This window comes from Cebus imitator, unplaced genomic scaffold (genome assembly GCF_001604975.1).
Source record: "Cebus imitator isolate Cc_AM_T3 unplaced genomic scaffold, Cebus_imitator-1.0 Scaffold42, whole genome shotgun sequence".
Classification (NCBI taxonomy): domain Eukaryota; kingdom Metazoa; phylum Chordata; class Mammalia; order Primates; family Cebidae; genus Cebus; species Cebus imitator.
The window spans coordinates 8,469,201-8,483,712 of record NW_016107357.1 but is presented as its reverse complement, the minus strand read 5'-3'; the positions used below and the strand labels follow the sequence as shown (position 1 = coordinate 8,483,712).

General features: G+C 51.8%; 1 protein-coding gene across 2 annotated transcripts; it reads left to right on the top strand.

Moving 5' to 3' along the window:
* Positions 1–294: 294 nt before the first annotated feature.
* On the top strand, positions 295–5,058 carry PYCR2 (pyrroline-5-carboxylate reductase 2). Of its 2 annotated transcripts, XM_017526432.2 has the most exons (7): positions 295–586; positions 874–944; positions 2,259–2,438; positions 2,563–2,784; positions 2,998–3,090; positions 3,258–3,421; positions 4,331–5,058. In XM_017526432.2, the coding sequence occupies exons 1-7, from the start codon at positions 520–522 to the stop codon at positions 4,494–4,496; spliced, it is 963 nt and encodes a 320-aa protein (XP_017381921.1). In that variant the 5' UTR covers positions 295–519; the 3' UTR covers positions 4,497–5,058. The 2 variants fall into 2 exon arrangements, with proteins under 2 accessions (XP_017381921.1, XP_017381923.1); XM_017526434.2 differs by lacking the exon at positions 2,563–2,784.
* The last annotated feature ends 9,454 nt before the right edge of the window (positions 5,059–14,512 follow it).

The following is a 14,512-nucleotide window of genomic DNA, read 5'->3' as shown; positions in this document are numbered from 1 at the left end:
AGAATTCCTCTGGGCCACGAGGGGCAATTGATGGCCAGGGCCATAAATAATATTAGCCAGGCCTGGGCCGGGCCTCAGTTCTGAGACCGAGGAGCGTAGGGACCGCTACATCAGCCCTGGGGTGAGGCATCGCGAGTCCTGGACCGGCGGGCGCCTAGCGCTCACGCCAAGCTGTAGCAAGAGCTTCCGGGACTCGCTTCCGGAGTTCCGCCCGCCAGTAGCGAACGGAGGACACGGGCAAGCGGCCCAGGCGCCACCGTGGATTGGCCCGCCCCGAGCTCCTGGCCACGGATTGGTCGTCCGGACGGGGCGGGGCCACATGGCCTAGGGAGCCATCTGCAGCCGGCCAGATTCCGGCAGGAGGAGTCCCGCGCTGCCCCAACCCAGAAGCCGCTGGGAGCTCGCCCGCCCTCGGAACGCTGCCCGTTGGCCCCTGTACTGTCCATCCTTCCCCCAGCGGTATCTCGGGCCTGCGCTGAGCGGGTTCTTGCGGCTGCCAGGAGGCGTGAACTGCGGACTATGAGCGTGGGCTTCATCGGCGCCGGCCAGCTGGCCTGTGCGCTGGCGCGGGGCTTCACAGCTGCAGGCAAGCATATGGAGGCGGGAGGCGGCCTCGCCGGCAGTCCTGGGTCCCGAGTCCCGAACGGGCCTCCGGCCCCACAACATGAACGAATGAAAGGGGAATTTGCGTCCGGTGGGGTAGATGAGACTCTGGTTAAGCCGCAAGTGCGTCTTCTGTCCTCGTAGGGCGTTGAGAGGGAGAGGGACACTGGCCCTGTTAGGGCGGCTCTGGGTTTTAATTCTGCTTTCCCAGGGAAAGCGTGGGAGAGGGCTGGGCCGCGACCCCTAGTTGAAAAGCCCGGTCTTCTGCAGGCATCCTGTCGGCTCACAAGATAATAGCCAGCTCCCCGGAAATGGACCTACCCACGGTGTCCGCGCTCAGGGTAGGTGGAGCGGAGCGGGGCGGAGCGGGAAGCGGGTGGAGGCCCAGGAAAAGGATGACCTGAGATGAAGTGAATCCGGCCGGCCCCTGTGCCCCTGTGCTGGTCTTTGGCCGGCGGTGACCTCCACTCCAGGAACATCACAATCTTTCCACCTTCTGTTGGGCAGCTCAGTGTGGTGGGAGCATCCAGGCAGACATATACCAGGGGTCAGATCCAGACACTGGAGTGGTAGAGGATTAACTGAGATCTTTACATGAGGAAAGCACCTGGCACATAGTAGGTACCCAATAAATACTTTTTTTTTTTTTTCCAGACAGGGTCTCACTCTGTCGCCCAGGCTGGAGTGCAGTGGAGCGATCTCAGCTCACTGCAACCTCCGCCTCCCGGGTTCAAGCGATCCTCCCGAGTAGCTGGGATTACAGGCACCCACCACTCCCGACTAATTTTTGTATTTTTAGTAGAGAATGCTGTTGGCCAGGCTGGTCTCGAACTCCTGGCCTCAGGTGGTTTGCCTGCCTTGGCATTCCAGAGTGCTGGGATTACAAGGGTGAGACACTGCACTCATTTTTCTTAGTAGACTAGTTGTATGACCTTAAAGTACTCAGCCACTTTGAGGCTAGTTTCTCATTTACAACAGTGGCCACTTTGCTGTTATTCTGAGTCATGAATGAGCGTGTTGGGAAGAATCTGGTGAGTTAGTTGTTCTGCTCTCCAAAAACATATTCCATGTCTTCACCCAAAACCTGTGCTGTGTGGGAGAGGATGGCTGATGAGGCGGATGACAAGTAGTGTTTGTGCCAAGGATGGGCTGATGTCCCCAGTACTGGAGGGTCTTGCTTCTCATTTTGGACTTATAGAGGGTTGGGTAGCCACACTAGCCCTGGGCCACATGAAGACTGCAGTCCCATGAACAAGTGGCCAGGATAGGGACAGGGCCTGCCTCAGCTGTGCTTCTGACCCTCAAGTATTTGCATTTTCCTTTTCCGTGCAACTCTTCACCATGGGGCCTTCTTACCTGGCAGAGGAGTGCCTTAGGTGCCAGAAGATGGGCAGGGAAGAAGGGCACCACTTCCTGTTTGCCATGGAGAAGCTTGTCATGTTCCAAACTTACTTGCCTGGAGTGTGCTTACTTGCCCAGTAGCAACAATGGGAAACAATATCATTTAGGGTAGGGGCAGAACCCTGAGGGCATAGGGCTAAGGATTCCAGGCTGCAGTTGGCAGAATGGATTTGGCAGGGGTTCAGCTCCTCCCTGGGAGGCCTTGGCATAGCCAGGCTGCTCCAGTGCTGTGAGCTGGGAGACTCCTCTTGCAGAAGATGGGTGTGAACCTAACACGCAGCAACAAGGAGACGGTGAGGCACAGCGATGTCCTGTTTCTGACCGTGAAGCCACATATCATCCCCTTCATCCTGGATGAGATTGGGGCCGACGTTCAAGCCAGACACATCGTGGTCTCCTGTGCAGCTGGTGTCACCATCAGCTCTGTGGAGAAGGTGCCTGTCTCAGCCCTGATGACCCTTGTGTGAGGGAAGGGTTGACCCAGGGATGGCAGCTAATGGGTGGGTGCTGGTAGGAGCTGTGCCCTGCCCACTTACTTGGCTTTCTCTCTTACCCTAGAAGCTGATGGCGTTCCAGCCAGCCCCCAAAGTGATTCGCTGCATGACCAACACACCTGTGGTAGTGCGGGAGGGTGCTACAGTGTACGCCACAGGCACCCATGCCCTGGTGGAGGATGGGCAGCTTCTGGAGCAGCTTATGAGCAGCGTGGGCTTCTGCACTGAGGTGGAAGAGGACCTCATTGATGCTGTCACAGGGCTCAGTGGCAGCGGGCCTGCCTATGTGAGGCCCTCATTTGCTTACTCAGCTTTCCAGGAACCCAGGCAGCAAGATGGGCTGGCAGGCAGTCTTGGGCAGGGGTTGGCACCCACCTCTTGGGCACAGCTGGCTGGTGGAGGATGCTGACCCTTGGAGCTAGTTCCAGTCATCAGTAAGCAGACCTTAGGACAGGCCCTTCAGTGCCTATGGCCTGGGGCTTAGTGAGTGTCCCCACAGGCATTCATGGCTCTGGACGCGTTGGCTGATGGTGGGGTGAAAATGGGTTTGCCACGGCGCCTGGCAGTCCGACTCGGGGCTCAGGCCTTGCTGGTTAGTATCTTTCCCCTGCATGTTCAGAACCAGGGTGTGGAATGGGGGTTCTTGTGGGTCACCGAGCTGGGGCGGGGATTGGTTGGGAAGCTGAGGTAGCAGTGGGTGTGGGGAAGCCTGTCCCAATGTGCACCAGCAGCTTTCTCCTACTGCGCCCTTCCCCATAGGGAGCTGCCAAGATGCTGCTGGACTCGGAGCAGCATCCAGGCCAGCTCAAGGACAACGTCTGCTCTCCTGGGGGAGCCACCATCCACGCCCTGCACTTTCTGGAGAGTGGGGGCTTCCGGTCTCTGCTCATCAATGCAGTTGAGGCCTCCTGTGTCCGAACACGGTGAGTCCACCTTGCTGTCCTCTGCCCCTGGTCCTTCATTCCTAGTTGGCCCCTGGGCTGAGTTGAATACCGTTTGTGTAACCTGCTGTCTTGGGTCCCATTTAGCAGTGCTGGAGTCTGTGCTCTGTTAATAACCATGACTTAGTAGTAGATTTTGTTTACCTAAGAATTTGCAAGCCTTACTTCATTTAATGCTCACTGCATTTCAGCTAGCCAGGATTAACTTTGACTTATAGGTGGGAAGTTGAGGCTCAGAAACAATTTTACCAAGGTCAAACAGCTAAAAAGTGATAGAGACAGGATTCTAATTTGAGTCTATGACTCCAAACCCTGTACTTTCCCCATATAATCACAGATAACACTTGGGGCTCTGTCTAGCTCAGATCAAATGAGATAAATATGACAAACCGAGGCCGGGCGCGGTGGCTCAAGCCTGTAATCCCAGCACTTTGGGAGGCCGAGGCGGGTGGATCACGAGGTCAAGAGATCAAGACCATCCTGGTCAACATGGTGAAACCCCGTCTCTACTAAAAATACAAAAAATGAGCTGGGCATGGTGGCACATGCCTGTAATCCCAGCTACTCAGGAGGCTGAGGCAGGAGAATTGCCTGAACCCAGGAGGCGGAGGTTGCGGTGAGCCGAGATCGCGCCATTGCACTCCAGCCTGGGTAACAAGAGCGAAACTCCGTCTCAAAAAAAAAAAAAAAAAAAAATGATAAATATGACAAACCCATACTTAGTTAACTAGTACTTCTTAGAAGTACTAGTTGGGAAGCATGTGTCTTGGGGCTCTAATTTTTGATGGTGTCAGATCAACAAGCTTGAGGGTTGTGTGGATAGTGGAGACTCAAAGCTCTGGCCCCAAGGTTTATTGCCTTCCCTCAATTTTTCTGGGACTTTGTCTGCAGAGAGCTACAGTCCATGGCCGACCAAGAAAAGATCTCCCCAGCCGCCCTTAAGAAGACCCTCCTAGACAGAGTGAAACTGGAATCCCCTACAGTCTCCACACTGACCCCCTCTAGCCCAGGGAAGCTCCTCACAAGAAGTCCGGCCCTGGGAACCAAGAAGGACTAAGGCAGCATCTACCCCCTCTGATTCAGAGCCCTCAATTGAGAGGCCTTGCTCCCCAACCCACCCGCCCTCTCTTGTCCCTCCTCAGCTGTGCAACGAGAAGACAGACTCAGGTAGTTTTCAGGTCCTTGTGATAAAACCTCCTTAAATATGTTCAGAGCAAGCAGTGCAAGCTTCCTCTCCGTCCCATGTTGGAAGATGCTCTGAAGGGTGGTAGATGCTGGAAGCCAGACACAACCCTGCATATCCCTCTCAGTTGGCGGAGAGTGGGTCTGGGACTGGAGTCAGCCCAGCTGGGAGGAAGGGCTGGGGAGGATGTGCAGCTGGAGCCCAAGGCAGGGTTAGTTTGATGCCAAGGCAAAGAGGTGAGAGAAAACATGAAAGGGGCTTTTCCCTGAACTGGTAAATGGGAAAAAAGTAAGCAACTTAAGATTGCTGCAATTAATCACAAGTGTACAGAATTAAACTGTGTTTATATTTAACTTTTGCTTCATAGGTGTACCATTTAAAGAGTGTTAGTTAATGTTAAGTTTAAGTACTTTAATAAAGTTTATTTTTAAATATCTTACTTTTCTTAGGCTTAATCTTAAATAATCATCCTGCAGAACTGGACGCCCTCATAAGGTCCTCCCTGCTCCTCTGCGGGAGCATTGTCCAAGAGCTGGAAGTAGGAATGAGAGGAATAAGGGGCCAGGCCCTGGGGGCTCTAGATCAAGGTGTTGTTCTAGAATGAGCCAAGCCAAAGACAGAAGAGTGAGCTACATGGGATGTCGGACAGCAGCCCAGAATAAAGGGGAAAGCCATCTGCCTCCATGTGGGGCAGGCACTGTGGCGAGCATTTGCTTCTCACAGCTGCCCTCTGAAGGAGGAACTGTTCTTTCCCTCACCTTATAGAAGATGTTGAGGCCTAGAGGGATAAGCAACTTACCACTAGTTGTGCTGCTGGTCAGTGGTGGGGCTGTCCGTGTACTTAGCCATCGATTCCACAGCCTCCCAAAAACAGCTGGGCGTGCCGTGCACACAGCCAGACATCCCGTGCTTCCTCCAGGCAGGCTAGTGTGTGCCTGGTGCTTGTTCGCGGGAGCTCCCTGCCTATGCAGCAGGGCTATTTGAAAGGTGTGGGCATTGGTATCAACATCAGCTCTGGGTTCAAATCTTAGATTCCTAGTAACAGCCCAGGAGAAGCTACTGAATTTTTCGGACCTCAGGTTTTCATCCCTTATAAACATGGAGCCCATGCTTCATCAAAAGGTTGTGGTGGGTGTTAAAGGAGACCATGAGGCAGTGCTCAGTAGAACATCTGGAACGCCATGGCCCCTTGTGTAGGTAATGTTCTTCCTTCACCCTCCTGGTGAAAAGGGAGGAGAGCCTTGTTCCATTCCACTGAGTCAGGGCAGCCCCAGCCCCAGCTCCAACTCCAAACCTGAGGGCACATGGGAAGTCATTCTTCTGGGCCAACACAGCAAGTGCAAACTAAAAACTCATTTAAAGCCCCCAGTATGTGGCAGGCCCCTTGCAGACACTTCACATACAATCTCATGGCTTTAGGAGCTGGGTATAATTTTTTTTTCCCAGAAGAGTAAAATGAGGCTCAAAAAGGTTAAATACAAGTTGCTCAAAAAGATTTGAACAGACATTTCACCAAAGAACATAAACAAATTTAATGTGAAGCAGCATATGAAATGATGCTCAACATTATCATAGTTACTAGAGAAATGCAAATCAAAGCCCACTGAGATACCACTTCACACCCACAAGTATGACTGTTCTTGGTTTAAAAAAAAAAAAAAGGAAATGCTGGCAAGCATGTGGAGAAATTGGAACCCTCATGCATTGCTGATGGGGATGTATAATGATGCAGCCACTTTGAAAAACAGTCTGGCACTTCCTCAAAAGATTAAACAAGCTAGGTGTGGTGGTGCACGCTTGTAGTCCCAACTACTTGGGAGGCTGACATGGGAGGATGGCCTGAGTCCAGGAGTTCATATCCAGCCTGGGCAACATAGCAAGATGCTACCTCTAAAAGGAAAAGGAGTTACCAAATGACTCAGCAGTTCCGCTCCAAGTTACACACTGAAGAGAAAGACTTGCATGTGAATGTTCATGACTGTTATTAGTAGTAGCCAAAAGGTAGAAATAACCCAACTGGTTATCAGCTGGTGAATGGGTAAATGTGTTACACCCACACGGTGGAATACTCAGCAGTAAAAGAGGGACAAGTACAGACAGACTATAACATGAACCTGAAAGACATGCTGAGTAAAGGAAGCCAGTCACAAAAGGCCATGTTTTATGTGATTCCATTTATATGAAATGTCCAAAAAACACAAATCTGTAGAGACAGAAATAGAGGTTGCCAGGGACTGTGGTGGAAATGGGAAGAGCGCAGGGTTTCTGTTTGGAGCCATGGCAATGATGTAAAATAAGATCACGGTGATGGTTGCACAACTCCGTACCTGTGGGCATTGAATTGTACACAAAGTGGGTGAATTTTATGGCATGTAAATAATACACAATAATGTTTTTAAAAATGAAATCAGCTGCCCAAGTTTTAATTAGCTAGGAAGTGGTGCCAGGACCGAATCCTGTCCTCTCTGTGCCAGGCCTGCTGGCAAGTCATCCTAGATGATAAGAGATTGTTCCCCACATTTTCCTCTCCTCCATCCCCTGTTAAGACCACCCCTTTTCCCAGGCCTAAATATACCAACATACATTTACTGAGGACCTACTAGCTGCCAGGCCCCATCTTATGCCTTGGTGCATGGGGTCACCCCAGCTAAGGTGTGTCCTTACCAGCCAAGCACTGCCACCCTTCGCTTCTGAACTTCAGTCAGGTATGGTCAGGGCCAGATGGGAATGAGTGGCTGGGGCCCTGGTCCTGCTTCAGGGAGAGGAGGAGAGGGTCATTCCTTTGAGAACATTTCAAGTCATCTCTCTCCAAGACCTCAGTCCTCTCTGGGGAGGCCAGGAAGTACCTAGGACTTTCCCCTCCCAGCTGCCCACCTTCTCACATGGCTGATCAGTCTTGGGGCCAAAGCTGCCAGCAGTCAGTGAGGGCTAGCAACTCTGAGGTGTCAAGAGAGCCCTAGTGTCTCAGGCCCCGGACAGAGGTGCTAGAGCTTGCATTCTAGTCCCATCAGGTGTCTGAGCCACCAGGAAAGCCCCCAGATACCCTTGCAAGAGCTGGCACTGCGGGTTAGTGCAGGCTTTTCACTAAGGATTTGCTGAATGCTGCTCTCAGTGCCTGTGAGGCCTGGGTGTGCCCTAGTCAGTAAGACTGTCCTGGCTGGGTGCCATGGCTCACACCTGTAATCCCAACAACGTGGGAGGCTAAGGCAGGTGGATCACTTGAGCCCAGGAGTTTGAGACCAACCTGGGCAACATGGTGAAACCCCGTCTCTACAAAAAATACAAAAATTAGCCAGGCGTTGTGGTGCATGCCTGTGGTCTCAGCTATTTGGGGCAGAGGTAGGAGGATCCCTTGAGTCCTTGAGGCGGAGGTTGCAGTGAGCCAAGATGGCACCATTGCACTCCAACCTGGCCCACAGAGCGAGACCGTGTCTCACCAACAAAAGACTGTCGTTCAGAGTCACACAAGGGCTGAGAACAGATGTGGATACTGCAACGTGGCAAACACAGGAAGGGAGGAAAGGCAGCCTGGAGTGCACTGCGAGTTGGGGAGCGTGCAGTTGGGAAAGGCAGCCTCAGCTTTTCAGCCCCCTGAGAAGCCACACAAGAATGGACCTGGAATGTTCCTCTCAAAGAGCTAAAGCTTTCTCAAGCCTGTGCTGGACTTGTCACCTTGCATGGGTGTGTCTTTCCTGTTTAGACTTGTTGTGTATTCCTTTATTCTGCTTAAGTGTGTATCACATGGCACCTGGCCAACCCCACCACTGTATCTGTTCCTGCTGGGGAGGGGCAAGGTCCTTCTACTGCAGCACAGAAAGGTGTGTGCAGGCTAATGGCTCTGGGTCGCCACTGGGTGGGACCCGCTAGCCATGAGGACCAATACCCACCACTGAAGCTGTTTGCTGCTCTTTTCTAATATGAGTAGATGGCTCGGCGCGGTGGCTCAAGCCTGTAATCCCAGCACTTTGGGAGGCCAAGGCGGGTGGATCACGAGGTCAAGAGATCAAGACCATCCTGGTCAACATGGTGAAACCCCGTCTCTACTAAAAATACAAAAAAATTAGCTGGGCATGGTGGCGCGTGCCTGTAATCCCAGCTGCTCAGGAGGCTGAGGCAGGAGAATTGCCTGAACCCAGGAGGCAGAGGTTGCGGTGAGCCGAGATTGCGCCATTGCACTCCAGCCTGGGTAACAAGAGCGAAACTCCGTCTCAAAAAAAAAAAAAAAATGAGTAGAGTGGGGAAGCCTGGACTTGACTGTGCTGTTTCCCTGGCAACTCCAGTGACAAGATTGAGTGAGCAGAAGTGCTAGGATTTCTGCTCCTGATCATAGGCAACAGTGCCACTTGCTCACATGAACCGGTCCCCTCTCCCTGTTCCCAGCTCCCTGCCCTCTTCTCAGGACCCCTGGGCAGCCCGGCCTTGAGTAGCCCCCAATCCTGACTTCCCAGTGGGCATCTCTTAGGACCCCAGAAAAACACTTCCTTACCTATTGCCTCTATGTTACCCTCCTGTAAAATGGGGCCAACTGCCCCAACTATTAACGATCATTACTTTGGGGAAGTGGGATTGAGATTGGCTTTTCACTTAATTTCTTGATTTCTTTATTTTACTTTAGATTATTGGTTGATTGCAGTAAGCAGACATGATTTTGGTGGTTAAAAGATCTAACGATTTTGCCTACTGCTCCCACTCATGGGCCTTGCTAGAAAACAAAAGCACCCTCCCTCATCTCCGGCGTCCTTTCCTCCCCTGTCTACGCTGTCCCCTGCAACTGTTACTAAGCAACGCTCTCCAAAGAAACACCGAGAGTTAGCCTGAGCCCAAGGGGCTGGCTGCGCTTTCCCTCACCATTCCAGGCAGGAGAGCTAGTTCTTTCCGCACATCTGAGCAAAATACTTGCAAAGCCTTGACTTGTGTTCACTTTCACCAATAAACTAGGTGGAACACAGAAGTGGGTATTGTGATTACGTAAAGTCAGTAGCATTTTGAAAATGAAATACCCTCTTTTCAAGGTCCAAGCTAGTGTAGGTAGTATACTACCTTTATGTAAGAAAGGGGGATAATGCAAAATTGGATAAAGAAACTCTAGAAGAATACACAAGAAACCACTAAAACAGCACCTGGTTGTGGGGGGCAGTAGGAATGTGGCAGATGGGGCAGGGCAGGAGGGAGACCTTTCATTACAAACCTCTTTGTACGGTATTGATTTAGGAATCATATGAGGTTATTGCTTAGACACAAACTGCATTTGGATAGCCTTTAGGGGGTGCCAGGCTGCCCTGGCCGTGTGGTGCTTAAGCAGGATGCATGGCCCCAGGTGTTCAGTCAGGACGGGAGCCCTATGTGCCCTGCTTTGGTCTGGAGCTGTGTCTGGGAGCGATCCGGCAGGAACACTCAGCATGAGAGTTGGGCTGTCGGCCATCTTCCCAGTCAGTGCATGGTACCCAGTAAACAGCTGAACGAATGCTTGAATGAATGACAGCTCTTCTGCTTAACTGTCAGGTTGGGCCATTGCCCGAGTGCCCGTTGAGGTCTCTGGTCTATTGGGGTGAAAACTGTGCAACTCCCAGACTGTCCTTGGACCTGGTCATTCCAGGTTTGATTTGTTTATTTATTTATTTATTATTTTTTGATACAGAGTTGCCCAGGCTGGAGTGCAGTGCAAATCTTGGCTCACTGCAACCTCCACCTCCTGGGTTCAAGTGATTGGCCTGCCTCAGCCTCCTGAATAGCTGGAATTACAGGCGCCCGCCACCACACCAAGCTAATTTTTTTGGTATTTTTAGTAGAGATGAGGTTTCCCCGTGTTGGCCAGGCTGGTCTTGAACTTCTGACTTCAAGTGATCTGCCCACCTCAGGCTCCCAAAGTGATAGGATTACAGGCTTGAGCCACTGCACCTGGCCCTGGTTTGGTTTTGACTTTCTTTTGTTCAATCAGCAGGTATTGACTGAGTACTGAAGGGCTGTGCTTGATTGGCTGGGATGTGGGGAAGCCTAGTACATTTCTGTCCTGGCCACTCTGCCTCAGGGGTGCTCTGTGAGTGCGCCTGCTCCTCCCCCCATGGGTTGCCCAAGAGCCTGTTCAGTATGTGGATACTTCAGAGGCATCCTCCCAATTCTTACAGCTTTGGGAGTCTTCAGGTAATAGGGATGTACTTCAGGAATATCGAAGTAAAAAGGGATTGGGATGGATATCAATTTTATAACAGTTTTTCATTTTAGGAAGGATTATGTGGATAAATGTTCTCCTCTCCTTGAAAATAAGTGACTGAAAACACATGCTGGTGGGTGCAGCGGCGCATGTGAAGTTTGGCTAGACATGAGAGACTTGTCAATTGAGGTACTTTGATATTGAGTGATCACAAGAGGCTGAGAAACCAGTGGGGGGGCCAGGCACGGTGGTCCATGCCTGTAATCTCAGCACTTTGAGAAGCTGAGGTGGATGGATCACTTGAGGCCAGGAGTTCAAGACCAGCCTGGCCAACATGATGAAACCCCGTCTGTACTAAAAATACAAAAATTAAGGCCGGGCGCAGGGGCTCACGCCTATAATCCCAGCACTTTGGGAGCCTGAGGCAGGGGAATCCCTTGAACCCAGGAGGAGGAGGTTGGGGTGAGCTGAGATCACACCATTGTACTCTAGACTGGGCAACAAAAGTGAAACTCCATCTCAAAAAAAAAAAAATTAGCCAGGCATGGTGGTGGTGGGCACCCGTAATCCCAGCTGCTTGGGAGCCTGAGGCAGGAGAATCACTTGAACCTGGGAGGCGCAAACCAAACGAGAAGAAGAAAACTGGGGTACATGCTTCTCAGTACTGCTCCACCCTGAATGCTTAGATATGTGAATATGACATTGGAATTTCATGTGTGTATCTTTTCAGTGAAATTGCAATAAAGATTGTTTTCCTTCTGCCAATGTAGTTAATAAACTCTGGTAACAGTAAGAGCAAAGGCTGAGTTCGAATCCTCACTGCCCAGGTGACGTCAGGCAAGTCATTAGTCTGCTTTGGTTTCAACTTATTTTATTAAAATGGGAAATAGATAATAATTGCTCATCCTTCTCTCAGGGTGGTCAGTTGCTTTGGGCAAAGCCTTTGGGTAGCCTGGGTCACTGTGCAGCCGGGAGGCCCCTCAGCTGGTGGCCATGTTGCTCTGAAACAATGCCTTGAAACAATCACACACTGCAAGGGTTCCTCTTTCCTAAGATGGGAAGCCCAGCCAATGCTCCTTTTCAAGTAACTTCTCATATATGACCCGAAGTGTAGAAACTTTAAAAACAAACACATGTCGTCTTCCTATGCACCTGACATGGTATTATGCATGCAAGGTTCATGATCTCATTTAATCTTTAATAATTATGATGTTCTTATTATTTTCCCACTTTGCTGATGGGAAAATTGAGGCCTGGAGAACTGGGGAGCACAGCCAGTGAGGGGGAAGGCCTGGGTGCCAATCCAGGTATGTCTAAAACCAAGACCCGTTTTCCAGTGCACTGACCTGGCCTGCCATGTGCAGGCGTTGCTGCCCTCACTGCTCTCACCAAGGAGCCCTCTGGCTGGAACACAAGGAATGATCCCCCAAAACTAGGCTAGGTGAGAAGGTGGAGATGTAGGCAGAGGGTGATGCTTTGGGGGTCCCTGGACAGGTGCCTGGGAAGAAGGCCCAAAACACAGAGGTGGGTGGGGACTGGCCTCCATACAGCCTGCATTGGCATGGGGACCTTGCCCAAGTCACTGAGAGACCCACTCAGAGAAGCAAATATGTTAACTGTTTTTTGCTTTGTAGAAACAAATATAACCATCATTACCGTCTGCTCTTTGAATTAAGAGAAAGGAACGATAAATGAGCGTTTATAAAGCTACACCCTTGCCCAGATCCCGGCGTAATGCTCCCTTTGCCCTAAACAGTGTGTCTCTCTGCTGAACCCGACGACGGCCTTCCCCAGTGCCCCGCGGTCTTGCTCACTCCCCCTCTCCCGGGCTGCCGCCTTCTCCTTCTCTCCCCAGCTCCTTCCCCCAGGCCTAGGGCCATTGGTCCTTGGCATCGTGGACTGTCAGTTATTTTTCTCATGAAAACAAGTCTTTGCTCTATAGTAACGCTTCTGACCTGACAAGGAGCTGTCACTCGTCGCATCCAGCAGAAGTCCCACGGAGATCTGGAGGCAGGTAAGGAGGGGCATCCCCGTCCCTGTCCCCATCCTTCATAAGAAGAACCCAAGGCGCCCATCCAGGACGACTGGGGCCTCTGGTGCCAAAGCCTCAACCTGCAGACTCGAGTCTTCTTTCCCCTTTTCCTCACTCAGCTCACGGACGAGTTCCTAAGACCCTCGAGGACAGCATTTGTGGCTTCTAAAAATGACCCTTCTCAGCTGGCCCGGCGGTCCAGGCTGTCCGCGGCCGAGGAGGACACCCCCCCGGGCCGCCAGGGGGCGCCAGGCGCCACCGCCGAACTCCCCCAGCCGCCTGCCCGGGCCGAGTTCGGGAGGAACCGGATCCAAAGCCCAGCTTCGGCTGGGCGCCCACCTGCTGTTGTGGCAGGTCATTTCCTGCCTACACAGAGCAAAGCAGCCCGGAGATGGATCGACGGGAAAGCGCTGGAGTCCACGCTCCGCTTCCCCACGCAGTCTCGCCTGCGGCCCCAGCAGCGCCCTCTGCACACTGGAGGTCGAGCAGCATAGCGGCACTCCAGGCCGGGGACTCAGGCCTCGCCAGGCCCAGGGGTCCAGCCTGCCGTGGGGACACACACTTACCTTGCTCAAGACTAGGCCTAGAGAGTCAGTCACTTAAACGACAGGTGACCTTGGGCGAGGCGTTCAACCTCCAAGAACTTACGTGTCAGGTGAGGATGAGAAGGGTTCCCACCTCATGGGCTGAGATGAGGATTCTGTGAGATCAAGGCTGAGCTTGGTGTAGCTCTAATAACCAGAGGTTGCTGTTGTGTTGATTATAACTGTTAGGGAAACTGAGGCCCGGGGAGGTTAACTGGAAAGACAGGACCCAGCGCCAGGGCCTGATGGAAGCGGGTCAGGCTCCACTCTGGGAGGATTCAGTGTCCCTGTTCCCCAGGGCACCACTGGCTCCAGACCTGGTTCTCAAACCTGATTGATCATCTGCCTTTTTAAGGGAAATAGAGAGGAAACTAGCATTTATCGAGTTCTGTTTCCAACCTTATTACCCTTGACTCCTCAAAATGCTTTTTCTATCTGAAAACCAGACCTGTGCTTAACCATATGACCCACTGCTTCCAGTCACTTCATTTTCTCCACCAGAAATGCCTTCTCATCTTTTCTGCCTCTCTGAATGTGACAGACCCTCATCTCCCATCCCAAAGCTTGAAATCAGAATCTCTGGAGGTTCTGCTGGAGATCCTGACCCTCAGCTGGGCGTGGGAGCCACTGCCTGGCACTACCTGTGGAACCTGAGGAATGCTTGATAATTGAATTGAACTGGTTGTGGCCTGCAGCCAGCGTTCCTAGGTGTCCAGAGAGATAGACCAGAAAGAAAGTGAAGAGGAAACACTGTGTAATTACTAGTAAATATACATTTATTTAGATCATGGGCACATAAAATGCAAATTATTCATGGACCAGGACCCCCTATGTTAGGGTGTCAATATCCATAGACATTCAGGGCCAGCCCTGAGAAATGGAGTTCCAGGCAAAGAGAAGTCTCAGGGCATTGTGGAAGTAAGCCTGGTGGGGAGGATAGAGAGAGAAGCTGGCCTTCCTGTGAACTGGAACTTCCTCTGCTGTGTAAAAGTTCAGTGGGTGGGCCGGGCGCGGTGGCTCAAGCCTGTAATCCCAGCACTTTGGGAGGCCGAGGCGGGTGGATCACAAGGTCAAGAGATCGAGACCATCCTGGTCAACACGGTGAAACCCCATCTCTACTAAA

Excerpts from the sequence above, each read along its gene's own strand:
- PYCR2 (XM_017526432.2), top strand. The coding sequence starts at position 520 with ATGAGCGTGGGCTTCATCGGCGCCGGCCAGCTGGCCTGTGCGCTGGCG. Across the intron at positions 587-873 it reads GCGGGGCTTCACAGCTGCAG|GCATCCTGTCGGCTCACAAG; the intron begins GCAAGCATATGG and ends GGTCTTCTGCAG. Across the intron at positions 2,785-2,997 it reads GTGGCAGCGGGCCTGCCTAT|GCATTCATGGCTCTGGACGC; the intron begins GTGAGGCCCTCA and ends GTGTCCCCACAG.